Here is a 14,750-nt window from a genome sequence, read left to right as displayed (position 1 = left end):
AAACTTTCCTTTGTGCCATGCTTGTTCTGTTTCCTTTCGTCTCTCTGCCCCTCCACTCGGACGCTTGCCGACCTCTTCTCCTCGGCCCCCCATGTTCACCCTTCACCCCGCCATCTGCCAATCTGGCGTCCGCGTCCCGCCAAGAAGCGCTTCCACTTGCCCTCCCACCACCCTTCCCATTACGCCCCTCCATCTTGTCTCTCTGCGCGGACTCAATGCCGAACGCCGTCTCAAGAATTCGTGATTTCTCAATACGCACAACATTCAATCTGGGGCCCCGGCGCAAAGGGACCTTCCATGGTCGAGGCTCGGCCGGCATCTCGCAGCTTCGCACGCTTCACACAACTCCAAGCAACGCCCGTTCGTGTCCTTTCCTGTTCGCCCCGTACTTCCCGACTGTCCAGTATCCCTCATATAACCAACCCGTGACCGCAATGTTTCCCGTGTTTCGAGTCTCCTACCACCAGTTCTCTCTACTCATACTCAGTATACCTTTACCCCATTCAACTTTCAACGTCATACGTGAGCCGTAGTCTGCCTTCGTAGCAACACGCATATTGTAATTCTCTTTCTTCGTTCGCCTTTCACTAAAGATACCCAATCCTTCATTCACTATGCCTCCCGTAGCAGTAAGCGACATGGACCTCCCCGCGGAGCCCGTCCACCCCCTCCCCGAAGCAAAGGATCCTCTCGCCTCTTCCGTCGCAACACCTCAGCTCTTCTCTCTCTCCAACAAGACCATCGTCATTACCGGCGGCGGCCGCGGTCTGGGCATCACCTTCGCCCTCGCCATCCTCGAAGCCGGAGGCCACGCCGCTTGCCTCGATATCCTACCAGAGCCCTCACCCATCGAGTGGGCGCACCTCACCAAGCTCGCCACCTCCAAGAACCTTTCCATCTCATACCACAAGTGCGACATCACCGACGAGGAAGCTACGGAAAAGGTCTTTGAGGAGATTGCAGACGCCGCCGACAGCCGCGGTGCTCCCTTCTGGGGCGCCGTCGCCTGCGCCGGCATCCAGCAGAAGATTCCTGCCCTCGAGTACCCCGTTGCCGACTTTGAGCGGATACAAAAGGTCAACGTCGTGGGTGTCTTTGTGACGGCGAAGCACGCCGCCCGCGTGTTGGTGAAGCGCAAGAGCAAGGGCAGCATCTTGCTCATTTCGAGCATGTCTGGAGAGATTGCGAACAGGGTAAGTGTCTACACCCCGATCTTGAAGGTTTGGTTATCATCAGAGCTTCCGGACTAACACTCCTCGCCAGGGATTGACATGCAGTGCCTACAATACCAGCAAGGCTGCCGTTCAGCAGATGTGTAGGTCTGTCGCTCAGGAATGGGGCCAATACGGTATCCGCGTGAACACTCTGTCGCCCGGTGTAAGTTCCACTCATCCACCGTCACCGCGTTTCGTTACTAATTCATCAACAGTACATCCGGACCGCAATGACCGATCAGCTTTTGCAGGCCGAGCCTGAGGTTGAGACAACTTGGATGAGGGGAGCCCTTCTCCAGCGCCTGGGTACACCCGAGGACTTCAAGGCCCCGGCCGTCTTCCTCCTGTCCGAAGGCAGCTCTTTCATGACCGGTGCAGACCTCCGTGTCGACGGTGGACACTGCGCCTCTGCTTGATTTGTCTCTCATCATGTGAGAATGCTGGATAAAGGTTGTCTTGGATAAAACGGCGTTGGTCTCACGATATCAGATGAGGTTCCGACATTGGAAACCTCTCACCCCTCATTGCAGCTCGCGTTGGAAAGTTCACGGAGCCGTGAGTTAACGCAAATCTAGAAGTGTAGAACGAGTATGAACAGAGCGAGCATCAATAGCGATATTATCATGTTTCCCGACTTATATGCGTGCCTTGAGTCTGGAGACAGACTTACCAGACACAAGCATAACGTACGATGAGTAATATCAACACATTCACCAAGTGATGACACTTATTGAGGATGCATTGAGCTTTTATTGGGTATTAGCAGAATGCAAACGATGTGTCACCCTCATCACGCCTTAAACGCCTAATGTAGTTTACAGCAGTCCATCTCTAAAGGCCTATGGCTGTTGTTTGTGCTTGCTCGGACCTCCCCATTAATCAAGCTCTATCGGTCAAGCAACCTTCCCAATGCTTTACTTTCAACCAAGCTAGCTTGATGCAATAGGTTTCCATCCCTGCTCAGGCGCATTTCTCCTCATCGCCTTGAATCTTCAACGCCGTCTTCGCCATTTTCAGTATATGTTGTACGCAGGCCCCGTACAGTGGCGGTGGTGTTGGTAGAGAAGATCCTTGCTGCCCTAATCCATGGAGTGTTGTACCGTTGATGAAGATCATATACCTTCCACTCTGTCGTAGTAGAATTATCTCCATCCTGATAATTCCCTAGTAGCTCAGCAAGCATCCTACTTCTGCTGCTTCGGTTGCTTGTGGCAGGTGAGTTTGCCCCCTTCATCAATCCAAAACTCATCCTTGGGCTTCCTGGACTCATTAAGATCCATTCCCAGCCAGATCTTAGCCTGGATCACCTCATCGTTGTCCTTCTTACAGTCGCAGGTCAAGTAGGTGCCAGCAGGCAACCCGTCCTTTGGCACAAGAGAGCTGCCGACAGTGCACATGCCGCAGTGATCGCGAATTTTCTTCTCATCGAGATTATTCCACCCGAGAACGCCCTTGACGGGGTCAAAGATGACGCACTCGTCAACGTTGACGTACGTCGGCTGGCCAAAGTTGCCATCCTTGTCGGTACAGCACGCCTCGAAAAAGAAGTCACCGTTGTAGGGGCCGAACTTGCCCTTGTAGGTGCGAGCCTGGATGCAGCGTCCGCCGAGGAAGTCTGCACGCTGATTTTGGCGGTTGGGAAAGGTGGCGAGGCGCTTCAGGCAGAGTTCCGGATTAGCTGAGGGGGGGATGGAAATTTTGGCTGGGCCACCTTTGGCTGAAACTGTGTTGGTCATGGCAGCGATGGTGAGAATGAGGAGAGATGAGAACTGCATTATGACGGCGTTCGGGTTGTTTGAGCTGTTTGGTGGGTGTTGGTAGAGTGAGGTGGTGTTCTTGATATAAGTGTGACGTGACGTTGGAGTAGAGCTGTCTGAGAATCTGAAAACGAGTAGATGAGTGGATGGTGTTTTCTGAGCTTCTGAGACGTAGTGGAGAGAGAATGGGATTGATCAGAGAATCTGTGAACAATTACGGGAGAAAGGCTTTGTTTCTATACCTATTCTCGTGGTACCTCTGCTACCACCAATGCCATCGGAGATAGAATGAAGGTTTCTTGGCCTCAGGAAGTTATGGTCAAGACCATGTAAGACTGCAAAGCCGTTGGAACCTGAAACCCTAAAACGCCATTCGAATATCAAGGTATACTGGAACGGGTCGGCGGGAACAAGTCCACGGGAATGGGCGTCCTGGGGGTACACCACGCCACCTGAGACTCAGATGAAGTCGGCATGACATGAATACTTCCTTCCTTGGCCAACATTAAACTCGTTGGAAGTGTCCCATTAAGCGCGCAACTGTCTCAGACATGTTGCTACTAAGTAGTAAAGAATCACATCCTTTCCGCATTTTTGTCCCTGATCCTTAGATAAACGAACCAAAAGCCTATATGAGGAGCTGATTTGGAGAAAAGATGACATGCGGGGATCCTTTTGTTGACGACATCCGCACTCAATGAAATAGCCTGGGCATAGATGCACAAAACAAAAAAACCCTCAAAAACTCAGGCGCTACATTTCCAGAGACAAGTCAAGCTATCAGAGCATCCGTCTCCATCCAGTGAAGCGGATAAGCTCAAGGTTGACTCCATCAACAGTGGATCCCCTAATCTCACGATGTCCGCGTTGCGGGCTGCCTGCAGTGGGGTTTAGGGCTTCACTTTCACAATCCCGATATCAACAACAGCTGGTCGGTTAGCTCAGTTGGTTAGAGCGTGGTACTAATATTTCATCAGGAATGTTGCGTAATGCCAAGGCCGGGAGTTCAAGCCTCCCACTGATCACTCTTTTGCTTTTGGTCATCAGGGTTGCTGTCAAACGCCTCACACGCATCGAGACAAGGACTTGCATAGATGCGGGAGAACTTAGGCTCACAAGGTATGTCAGACTCGATTTCGCCGTCATGAAATGAGTCACGCGTATTGTCAACTTCTGTGGAGACCTGTAGAAACTCGGTTTACCATGCAATCATCAAGGTCTGCTTGATTCATGCCAGGAATTATGTTAAGTCACAGGATGGACATAGTTGTTACATGGGCATGTGGAAATCGATTGTCAAATACCTAGCTCGAACGGTTGGTTGTTCATCCGTAAATGTGACCAAGCCTGCGGTAACCCTTCCACCAGGAGACAGCAATGCGAGTATTGATAACTGTATGAAAAGCCTATACCTACTCATCAATACCACATCCGAAATAACCTTGACCCAAGGCTATGTGAATTATTACGTCTCGTTCTTCATCATCTTTCCGTTGTGCATGAAACCTTCTAGTTGCCTGGTCACAGGCTCATCGGAGACACAACGTCATATTGATCTTCTTTCCTCGTCGCGTCAAGCTCATACCTGGGTCTAGCGCCATCAAGCTCGACAGTTCGCTCGACTGTCTCCAGCTCACTAGGGCGGCGGGTACCCTTATGAAAGTATTTGGCCTCCGGCTTGCCACGTCCCTCTTCCGTGTCCCCAGTCAGCGTAACTCCCTCTATGGTCTTTTGCTTCCTTTTTCTAATGAAGAGGATCCCCGCGACAATCAGTGCGGCACCCGCCACGCATCCGACTGCTGCTCCAACTTTGGCTCCAACTGGGATTCCGGTCTGCTCTTCGCTGGCCGGAGATGTTGTGCCAGTCGACTCAGACCGGGTGCCTGTGCTGGATGCTGTGCCTGTTCCGGTCCCGACAGATGTTGCGTTGGGTGTAACCGAGGCCAAAAGTGTAGACGTAGCTGTTGACAGACCAGCTGGCGTTGCAGTCAAAGAGCACGAAGTGGTAGTAGTGAGAATATGCGCCCAGTAGTAGCTAAGCTGAAGGGTGGAGATAGATGTCGCCGTGCAGAAGTAGTTGGCGGTGCCGTTGTCCCGGTACACGCCCTTGTAGTCTGGCTTGCAACACCATGCGCCAGTATCTGGCTTATCATTGACAGTATCATTTGCTACCCACATACTCCATGATGGATCAGGGCACTGGGCTGTTAGTACGATACTCGTCTCGGCGTATCGCACTGGGGAACGGCGCGAGGTACCTTGGGGTGAGTATATGCCGAGGACGAGCAGTCGGTGGAGTCTAACAAAGACAAAGAGCGTCAGCAGATGATGCGAAGTGAGAAAGGTATCAAGATGCGTTCGCGAACCTGGGCAGCAGTAGTTCCCATCGTAGCTGCCGTTGCCCGCACACGACAGCCCCGAGGGACAGCATCGAACTTAGAGTCCTCCGGCTTTTCCACATTCAAAGGGGGCATCCTGGGGACAGGAAGAACTGGGAAACCGAAGAGACCAGCCGCCAGCATAGTTGCATTCTTGAGCATAGGCCACATGTATAGCAACGAGAAAGGCACTGAGCATAATTCGAAAATTGGGCCGACAAGGGCTTGCACCGGGACACGCGACAACCATGCTATTGAACAGAAAGCAACTTTAAACACTAGTAGTATGTATAATATGTATAACTAGGAAGACAGATAGACTAATTCCGGAAGACGGAAATCGCGGGGACTGCTCTAATATTATTAGGCCTCGCCGGTTAGGCCTCGTTAATTAAGGGATAGCTCAGGGGGTATAAAAAGGGGGACTAAGTAATAAAGGAGTAGCTTAAGTATATATAGAGCGCTAGTAATATACTTTAAAAGAAGGGTAAATTTTAATAATTTATTTTTTAAACCCTAATAGTAATTAGCTTTTATAAACTTTTTTTTTATATTATATACTTATTAATAATCTAAAATCTCTATTTATAAAAAGGACTAGGCTAGAAACTTAAAATATTAATAAGAACGAGACGTAATAAGAGAGCGTAGTTAGTATTATAATAATAATAAAAAAATAACTTTTTTTTATTAAACCCCCTAAAGTTACCTCCTCTTTAATAAATAATATAAAAATAAAATATAATAAAATAAATAATATAACGATAATATAAAAGGACCGTATTATTAAGAATATTAACGAATTTTAAATAAAATAGCGAACTTTTTACTCTTACTTATTAATATTTAAACTAAATAATAAGTAATAAGTTAGTAAAACTATAAGAATAAGAACAATAATTAAAAAAAAAAATTCCTTATTATAATATATAAAGAGCGTTTATATAGAAAATAAGTAGATTTAAAACGCTTATAAAGCTTTTTAAATAACCCGGCCCTTATACTAAGAACTATAATTTTAGTTATAATAGCCTCGGACGTTAGTTTTAATATAAATAAAAACGTAAACCCCCGGACTAAGGATAGTTTAATAAATAAAGCCGTATTTAAAACGCTACTTAAGTAATAATAAAATAATAAGTTTATACTACCTAAGCCCCTATTTATTAACTCATTTTTAATTTAAATAAGCGCCGTAAATAAAACGTCTATATTTAAATTACTATTCTTTTTGAACTTATTATATATTAATAAATTAATACGGGATTTATAAAACTTCTTTTTTAACTATTATTATTATTTTAATTTATAAGCTTAATAAATAAGAATAGATTATAATAAAGCAGTATATATAATTAGCTACTTAAGTAATAATATAAAGACTTTTTAAATATATTATATTTTTAATTACTAAAAGACCCCCGGGTTTATAATAAACTAAGTTATATAAAAAGAACTAAAAACCTTTTTATAAAATAACCTATTTAATCTTATTAATTAAGGAATAATAGCGAATATATAACTAAATAGCGCTTTATAAAGCTAAAAAAAAAAGTTAATAAGTTTATTAACTATATTAATAAGCTCGAGATAGAACTAAAATATATTTTAATAAAGAAATAGAAGATTTTTATATTAATAAATAAGCTATAGCCCGAACTATACTTCGTAATAGTATTATAAATAGAACTTCTACGGACTTATTTATAATTAATATTATTAATAAGATATATTAAATAATCCTCGTTATTAATAAAGAGCTTACGAACGTTCCCTAAGTAATATTTTAATTTAAATTCGAACGAGTTAATAAGAAAATACTAGGGCGCTAATAAATCGAATACATAAGAAATATATTATAACTCGCTTAGTAAGGATATTACGTATTATAATTATAAAAAAACTAGTTATATTATAAAGGATTAACTATAACTACGGGAGTAGTATTAATAATATTATAATTATAATAAAACCGGGTATTTTATTAATAACTACCGGAGCGTTATATATTATAAATATAATTAAAAAAGGTATAAGGCCGCTAGTTATTAATTAGACCTCGCTTTAACTAAGTAGTACGGATTAATAACGAGCTCGAATACTATTTTAATAAAAAGAGTAATTAATAATTAATAAGGGCAGCGCTTAAATATTCTAACCTATATATACTTAAACTATATATAAAAAAAGCTAAGCGCCTTTATTAATTTAGAAATAAAAGGGAACGTAGTTAGTATCGGGCTATTTAATAGCTTTAATACTAATTTATAAATTTACTTATTATTATAGTTAATAAATATTAAAAATAAATAAATAAAAATACTAAGAAGCTACTACTTATAGTTTCGAATTACTAATAGTAATTATGTAATAAAAATATAGTTATATTACTTTATAATAACTAATATTATAATACTTACGCTTATCCTTAGTTTTTTTTAACTGGAGGATATCGACTTATTAATTAATTAAAAATAAAAAAAGTAATAGTATTTAATTTATACATAATATATCTGCTTAAACGCCCTAAAAAAGGGGCTACTAAATAACTTAGTTTTAGCAATATTTACGTATATTATAATTAACTTAGTTATAAATAGTAACGTAATACTAATAAGTATAACTAAAGATTAGAAACTACGTTACTAAGATTTTAATAACTTATTTTAAAAAAAAAAAGGCTATTTTGTTATTAAATAGAGTATTATATAATTACTATATTAAATTAAATAACGCGGCGCTTATTTTTTAAAAACTTATTTACTTATTATCGAACTATAAGCTTGAGATCTTACGTAATTATTTAATAAAAATAGAAGCTAGGGGCTAGATATACTCCTTTATAAGCTTAATAAAAGTACTTATTTTTTTCGTATTTAAAAAAAGAGGAGAGTTACGACTTTATATTAATTATAGAGCGATTAATAAGATTATATAAAAAAATGGAACGCCGTTATTATTAATTAAAAAGATATTAAATAAACTATTTAATACTTCTATTTTTACGAAACTAGACTTTAAGAACGAGTATTATTATATATATATAATAAAAAGTAATAAATAAAAAACGGCTTTTTATATTAAATACGAGTAATTCGAGTATTTAGTTATACTTTTCGAACTAACTAACGCGCCCATAACTGTTTAGATATATATTAATAATATTCTAAGTAGCTTAGTTAATACTATTTATATTATATACCTAAATAATATCTTAATATATAGTAATAACTATATAGTATATAAAAAGTACGTACGTAGCGTACTATAAAAACTATAATAATAGAACCTATATTTAAATAGTAATAAATACGAGTTCTATATATTACGTATAGGATTTTTAAGATATATTATATTTAATAAAAGCGTAGGGATAAAACCCGCGTATATTAAAACTATAATAAATTAGCTACTTTTAAAGAGTATTAAAAATATATAAACGTTCTTTAAATTTATAGAGTTTTATTATAAATCTATTTATAACTATACTAAAATAATAGTACTTTTAATAAATTTACTAAGAAAAGTAAAACTAAGATAGTTAGAATTATTAATACTCGCTATAGAGTTATTTAAAAAGCTATTAATAATATTTATTAACGTATTAATATTATAATATTTTAATTTTACCCTACTTATATAGTTATAAATAAATACTTTAGCTCGAGCTATTAGCTTAGTAATTATATAATTATTTAAGGGTAATTAATACTTAATTACTTATAAATTAAGGAAATTAATAAATATAGAGAGCCGCTATAATACGAGAGATATAGAATTACTAATTATTATAAATATACTAAAGAACTAATAATACTACCTTATTTATAGCTAAAATTAGGTCGTAGTATTTATAAACTATTTTAATTTATAATTCTTAGATATTAAAAAAAAGCTAAATAGAAAATAGTTATATTAGTTAAACGAACTCGTAGCGTTTAATATCGAAATTAAGTTTAAGCTAAGTATAAAGAACTTAGTAAATAGACTTTTATAAAGACTTAATTATAATAAAAGTAATAATAATAATAAAATAAAAGAGTTATTATTAAAAATAAAAAAAGATCTTTATAATATTAAAATTATATAAAAGCTTTTTAAAATTATAATAATAAGGTATATAAGAACGAGCTATAAGAGCGGTTCTTAAGTAAAAAAGATAGTAAGTATTTTAAAAATAAAACTAATAATAATATAAAGAAATAAGTAAAAAAGGTTAAGAGCTCTAGCTTAAGAGAACTTTAAAAAGTATTTTAAGAAGTATAACGGGGCTACGAGCCTAAGGTATTAAAGTTATAATATAATATTTAAAAAGCTATTTAAGCTTATTATTAAAATTATAAATCGTAAACTACTCGTTTTATAGGACTTTAATATAATAAGAGTATTTAAAATAGTATTTAATAAAGAGGGGTGATTAATAATAAGTTAATTACGGGCTACTTAATAAAAAGACGTTTTTATAAAAAATAAGTAATAAATTAAAAAGAATTAATAACCTCGCTTAGTTAAAAATAATAATAATAAAGTTAAGTATATAACTTAAAAGGGCTATTATATTATAATAATTATACTTACGTATTATTATATAAGGGGCTAAAAAAAGAGGTTATTAAAATATATTATAATATATTTATAATAAGATATTATAACGTATATAATAAGCGAGCTACTTAGATAAGCGAGCTACTTACCTAACTACGACTTTCTTATTTTTTATTTTTTACCTTACGCAACGTTATAATATAATTATAATATTATAAACTAAAAAAACTTAGTTAAACTTAGCGATCTAAGCTATTAAAAAAACCCTAAAACTAAGTATTTAAGTAATAACTAAGATCTATTTAGTCCTTTTTAGGACCTTAAGTACCTGTTTAAAAAGCATACCTATACGATAAAATATTATACTAAACTGGTAGAAATTAATTATATTTAAAAAAGAGAAGCTAGTTAAGTATATTCTTAACTTAAATTCCCGATCGTTTCCTCCCCGTATTAGTAATATAAAAAATATAATTAATTAATTACTCGCTAATTACGACGCGCCCCTTATTAAAAAGCGCTAGGCTTTTAACTTTATTAAGCGCTAACTATAGCTCCGGACGCAATCTTTTTATAAGTATAATTGTCACGGTAGTGGGCACTAGGGCCCTGTGGGCCCTATAGCTCAGCCTCAGGCTACGAGGCTAAGCTCCTAGTAGTTACGTAACGAGCTAGACCGCTAGGCCCAAAGGGCCAGCCTACTAGCTTCTGCCCACTATTCTATTTTTTCCCTCTTTACGTTAAGTCTTTAGTTAATTAGGTTAATATAGTAGCGTTCCCACCTACCTCGAGTTCCCTTTTATAATACTACTTAACGTTACTTAATTAACTATTTCTTAAAAATAGAACGATAATATCTTAATTAATTAACTACTAGCTACTTTTACTAAGAAAGCGTATAAGAGAGCTGAGCGATAGCTAGTTAAATTAATCGCGCGTAAGTAGTATAATTAATACCCTCTAAATATATACCCCCTTTATTAGATATAATAGTTAGAGGACATAGCTAGGGAGGCTAGGTCTCCTTTCGTACTAACGGTTTTTAATAGAGCTACTACTTTTATAAGTCCCGATAGAGCGTTATAAGCCCTAATAAAGGTACTAAGCTCCCGGTTATCGACCTAGAGGTCGCGCTATTTAACTAGTTAATAGAGCGCTTCTTACCCTCTATTACCTAGGCCGATTACTTAGCGTACTTTAGTAACGTAGCTAACTAGCTTACCTCGCCTATTTATATCCGTAACGATATCTTTTTTAAAAAGAATACTAAGTAATATATTAACCTCGACCTTATTTAAGAGCTATACTTTAAAAACGACGGAAAGACCTTGCTTAAGTAGATCGAATAGTAATTAAAAATACGCATCGCTTAGTACTAATTAGAGCAGGTCCTAGCGTCCGTTATCGGCTAGCTAAGTAATAGCACTAAGTACCTATACGTAATAACTTATAAAAACCTCGACCTTATGCGTATTACTATTATAGAGCTCCGTATTACGAAGGAAGCCCTTACCTAAGCCTATATTAGTAATATAGCTATAGCTAAAAGGCTAGAGTAATTAAAGAACGGCTCCTAGGCTAGCTCTATTTAGGATACCGCTACCCTTAGTACGCTAAAATAGCGGCTAGTATGCTTAGAGATATAAAATAGCCGCGAGATTACTCTAGCCTTGTCCTATCTTATTACCTACGGCTCTTAAAAAATACTTAACGTGCCTATTTTTATAAGTAATAATACTAGCCTTAAGTTCGACTATTAGCTCTAGTATATTATAAAGCGCTTAGAGAACGCTAACTATAGTATAGATAGGTACTACTTAGAGTATATTATTAATAAAATTAGAAATAGCGCTACGGAGTTTATATACTTATTACTAACCTTTAACGAGATTACTATGGCCGAGTAGCTACTCTATAAGCTTAAGTTAACTTATACTAGCCCGACTACTATAAATAACGCTAGTTATAAGCTAAATATACTTACGATTACGTTTAAAAACGTTTACTAAAAGCGCTCTATATTCGCTAAGCTCGTGCGTATTAATAAGCTTCTAAAGTCCTAGTAAAAGCGCCGTTTTTATAATAAGCTACCTATATATCTTCGTAACTAGGCTATATTAAAGTACTTAGATAATACGGCTACTTTTTAAAAATATACTAAGTACGTTACCTAGCTAGCTAACGTAATATAGCCCCTTTTTATAAAAGACCGCGCGGTTAAGGCTTTTAATTAGACTCGCTAGACCTCGGGTAGAAGTAATAAAAATAATAAAAATAATAAAAATAATAAAGGTACTAGAGGTACTAAATAGAACTAAGGTCGTACCTCTACCCGTAAGATAATCCCTAAAGCTTTATATTAAAAACTTAAGGATAGTAGCGCTTACTTCGTTCATAATAATACCGGATATATCTCTAAGGACTACCCTAAGAAGCTAAAGATTACTATAGCCGTTATTAATACTACTACGGGCCCTGCTAAAATAGAGTCGGGTTTAGAAAACTAGACCCCTTAGTAAAAGTAAACTCCTAACTAGGGGATACGTATAAAAAGGATAGAAGATTAGTAATTAATTTAGTAAACCTATAGGATCTCGTAGGGAGTTAGCCCCTTAAAATAGAGCTTATATTAGTATTTAATAGATATAGAATTTGCCTAAGAGCCTTATTTAATACGGGAGCTAATAAGTACGGATTTATAAATAACCGCGTAACCCCTTTATTATAATAGTTTTACGCGGCCCTATTTTATAAATTACTATGCCCAATCCCTACTACCGGGTTTAATAAAGAGCGATTAGATAATATTAGCGTAGTATAAACTGCTAACCTATATATTAATCGACGGGTCCTTTTAAAAGCACCCCTCCTTTAGCTTAACACGGGTCGCTACGACCTAATCCTAGGGTAGAAGTAGTTCGAATACTATAAGGTAAACCCTAATATTCGCTACTAACGGCTAATATAGCCTAAGGACTTACTATTATAAGAGATGCCCTTTACTATTATTAGGGATATCGAGGACTTATATACTCCGGAAGTTATTAATATATAATACTAAATCGACGCCGACCGCTAATAGGACTTATTTAAGATAGATATAACCCGCTATAATTAAAAGCTCTAGTAGTAGCGGGCGAAGGGCACGCTAATTAAGATATTATTATACTTACTAAAGACGATAGCTTATTAAATATAGCGGTTAGATAAGGCTAAGGATATAAGGAAGATAGAACGCGCCCTTAATAGTACTACTATCGCCCCCATAAAGAGGGTTAGATAGTAAAAACTATACTTAGTAGCGTTATAAATAAATATTACCTTTATTAGTACTCTTATATTTAAAAAGAACCTAAGGCAGAACGACGTCGAAATAGGCTCTATATTACTTTATAAACTAGACCGTATTATAAAAAATAAGAAGGAGGAGGCGGACCCCTTATATAATAACGACTAGGTTACTCACGACTTTATAATAATTAACTTACTAAAGTACTTACGGCCCTAGACCGACGTCTTTAGTAAAGCGGCTAGCGATATACTTATACCTTATAGGCCGTATAATTATAAAATCGAGCTCTTAAATAGTAATAAAGAGAAGCTAACTTATTACCCTTTATATAAATAGTTAGTACCGGAGCTAAAGGCTATAAAAGCCTATTTACTAGAGCACTTATAGAAGGGATTTATCGAGCTAGGTAATGCTCCTTTTGCGTCGCCGACGCTATTTATAAAAAAGCACGATAGTAGTTTGCGCTTCTATATTAACTTCCGTAAGCTAAATAAGGTTATAAAAAAAGACCGCTACTTATTACTACTTATTAACGAGACCCTTGTGCGGCTAAGTAGGGTAAAGGTATTTATTAAACTAGATATTAAGTAGGCCTTTTACCGCATTCGTTTCGACCTAGCCTCCGAGGACTTAACGACGTTTAGAACCTACTATAGGGTATATAAGTATAAAGTAGTGCCCTTCGGGCTCTATAACGGGCCTACTATATACTAATAATATATAAACGAGATACTAATAGAGTACCTAGATAATTTCTATATAGTATATATAAATAATATTCTAATCTTTTTAGACGACCCCCTCTAGTACTAGGAGCACGTTACTAAAGTGCTAGACCGCTTACGGAAAGCAGGCTTATAAGTAGATATTAAGAAGTATAAATTTAGTATTACTTTTATAAAGTACCTAGGCTTTATAGTTTTTATAAAAAGTATATAGCCTAATAAAAAGAAAGTCTCTATAATTAAAGACTAAAAGCTACTTATATTACTTAAGGGTATCTAGTCTTTCCTCGGGTTTTATAACTTTTATAAGAGATTTATAAGGGATTACGGCCGCTTAGTTAGGCCCCTTACGAGACTAATAAATAAGGGAGTTCTTTTTAACTTTAGCGCCGACTACGAGACGGCCTTTAAAGCTATAAAGCTAGCGCTAACGTCGGTACTAATCCTCTATTATTTTAAACTAGAGCTACTAACGTAGTTAGAAACCGACGCTTTTAACTTAGTATACGCCGGAGCGCTACTATAATAATAAGAAGATAACGGGTTATAATATTTAATAACTTTTTACTTAAAAACAATAAGCGGCGCAGAGCTTAACTACGCTATTTATAATAAAGAAATACTAATAATAATACTATACTTAGAAAAATAGCGCGCGGAGCTTATAAGCTATAAGTATAAGTTCGACGTTATTATAAACTATTAGCTATTACTATTCTTTATAACTAAGCGCCTACTTAACCTATAATAAGCTTACTAAGCTAGTACGCTAGCGGACTTTAACTTTTAGATCTATTACTGCCTAGGGAAAGAGAACGTACTAACTAACGCCCTATTAT

The 14,750-nt window shown here is 36.9% G+C and overlaps 3 protein-coding genes and 1 non-coding gene across 4 annotated transcripts; 2 read left to right on the top strand and 2 right to left on the bottom strand.

Annotated features, from left to right (window-relative positions):
- Nucleotides 1-17: 17 nt before the first annotated feature.
- On the top strand, nucleotides 18-2,015 carry CLUP02_18271 (short chain dehydrogenase; the record flags this gene model as incomplete). The annotated part of the gene is made up of 7 exons (XM_049297173.1): nucleotides 18-522; nucleotides 628-1,193; nucleotides 1,264-1,377; nucleotides 1,430-1,607; nucleotides 1,709-1,769; nucleotides 1,828-1,900; nucleotides 1,950-2,015. The coding sequence occupies 7 exons, from the start codon at nucleotides 18-20 to the stop codon at nucleotides 2,013-2,015; spliced, it is 1,563 nt and encodes a 520-aa protein (XP_049138397.1).
- Nucleotides 2,016-2,398: 383 nt separating this feature from the next.
- CLUP02_18270 (uncharacterized protein) lies at nucleotides 2,399-2,989 on the bottom strand (the record flags this gene model as incomplete). The annotated part of the gene is made up of 1 exon (XM_049297172.1): nucleotides 2,399-2,989. One exon carries the CDS (start codon nucleotides 2,987-2,989, stop codon nucleotides 2,399-2,401), a length of 591 nt encoding a protein of 196 aa, XP_049138396.1.
- A 912-nt stretch (nucleotides 2,990-3,901) lies between these two features.
- On the top strand, nucleotides 3,902-3,996 carry CLUP02_tRNA333. The gene has a single exon. It is a non-coding gene; the product is annotated as a tRNA-Ile (tRNA).
- Nucleotides 3,997-4,492: 496 nt separating this feature from the next.
- On the bottom strand, nucleotides 4,493-13,791 carry CLUP02_18269 (uncharacterized protein; the record flags this gene model as incomplete). Its single annotated transcript, XM_049297171.1, has 3 exons — nucleotides 4,493-5,337; nucleotides 5,431-5,600; nucleotides 13,787-13,791. 3 exons carry the CDS (start codon nucleotides 13,789-13,791, stop codon nucleotides 4,493-4,495), a joined length of 1,020 nt encoding a protein of 339 aa, XP_049138395.1.
- Between the last annotated feature and the right edge of the window lie 959 nt (nucleotides 13,792-14,750).

This window comes from Colletotrichum lupini, chromosome 10 (assembly GCF_023278565.1).
Source record: "Colletotrichum lupini chromosome 10, complete sequence".
NCBI lineage: Eukaryota > Fungi > Ascomycota > Sordariomycetes > Glomerellales > Glomerellaceae > Colletotrichum > Colletotrichum lupini.
Note: the sequence above shows the minus strand (reverse complement) of the source record. Positions and strands in the feature narration are given on the sequence as shown.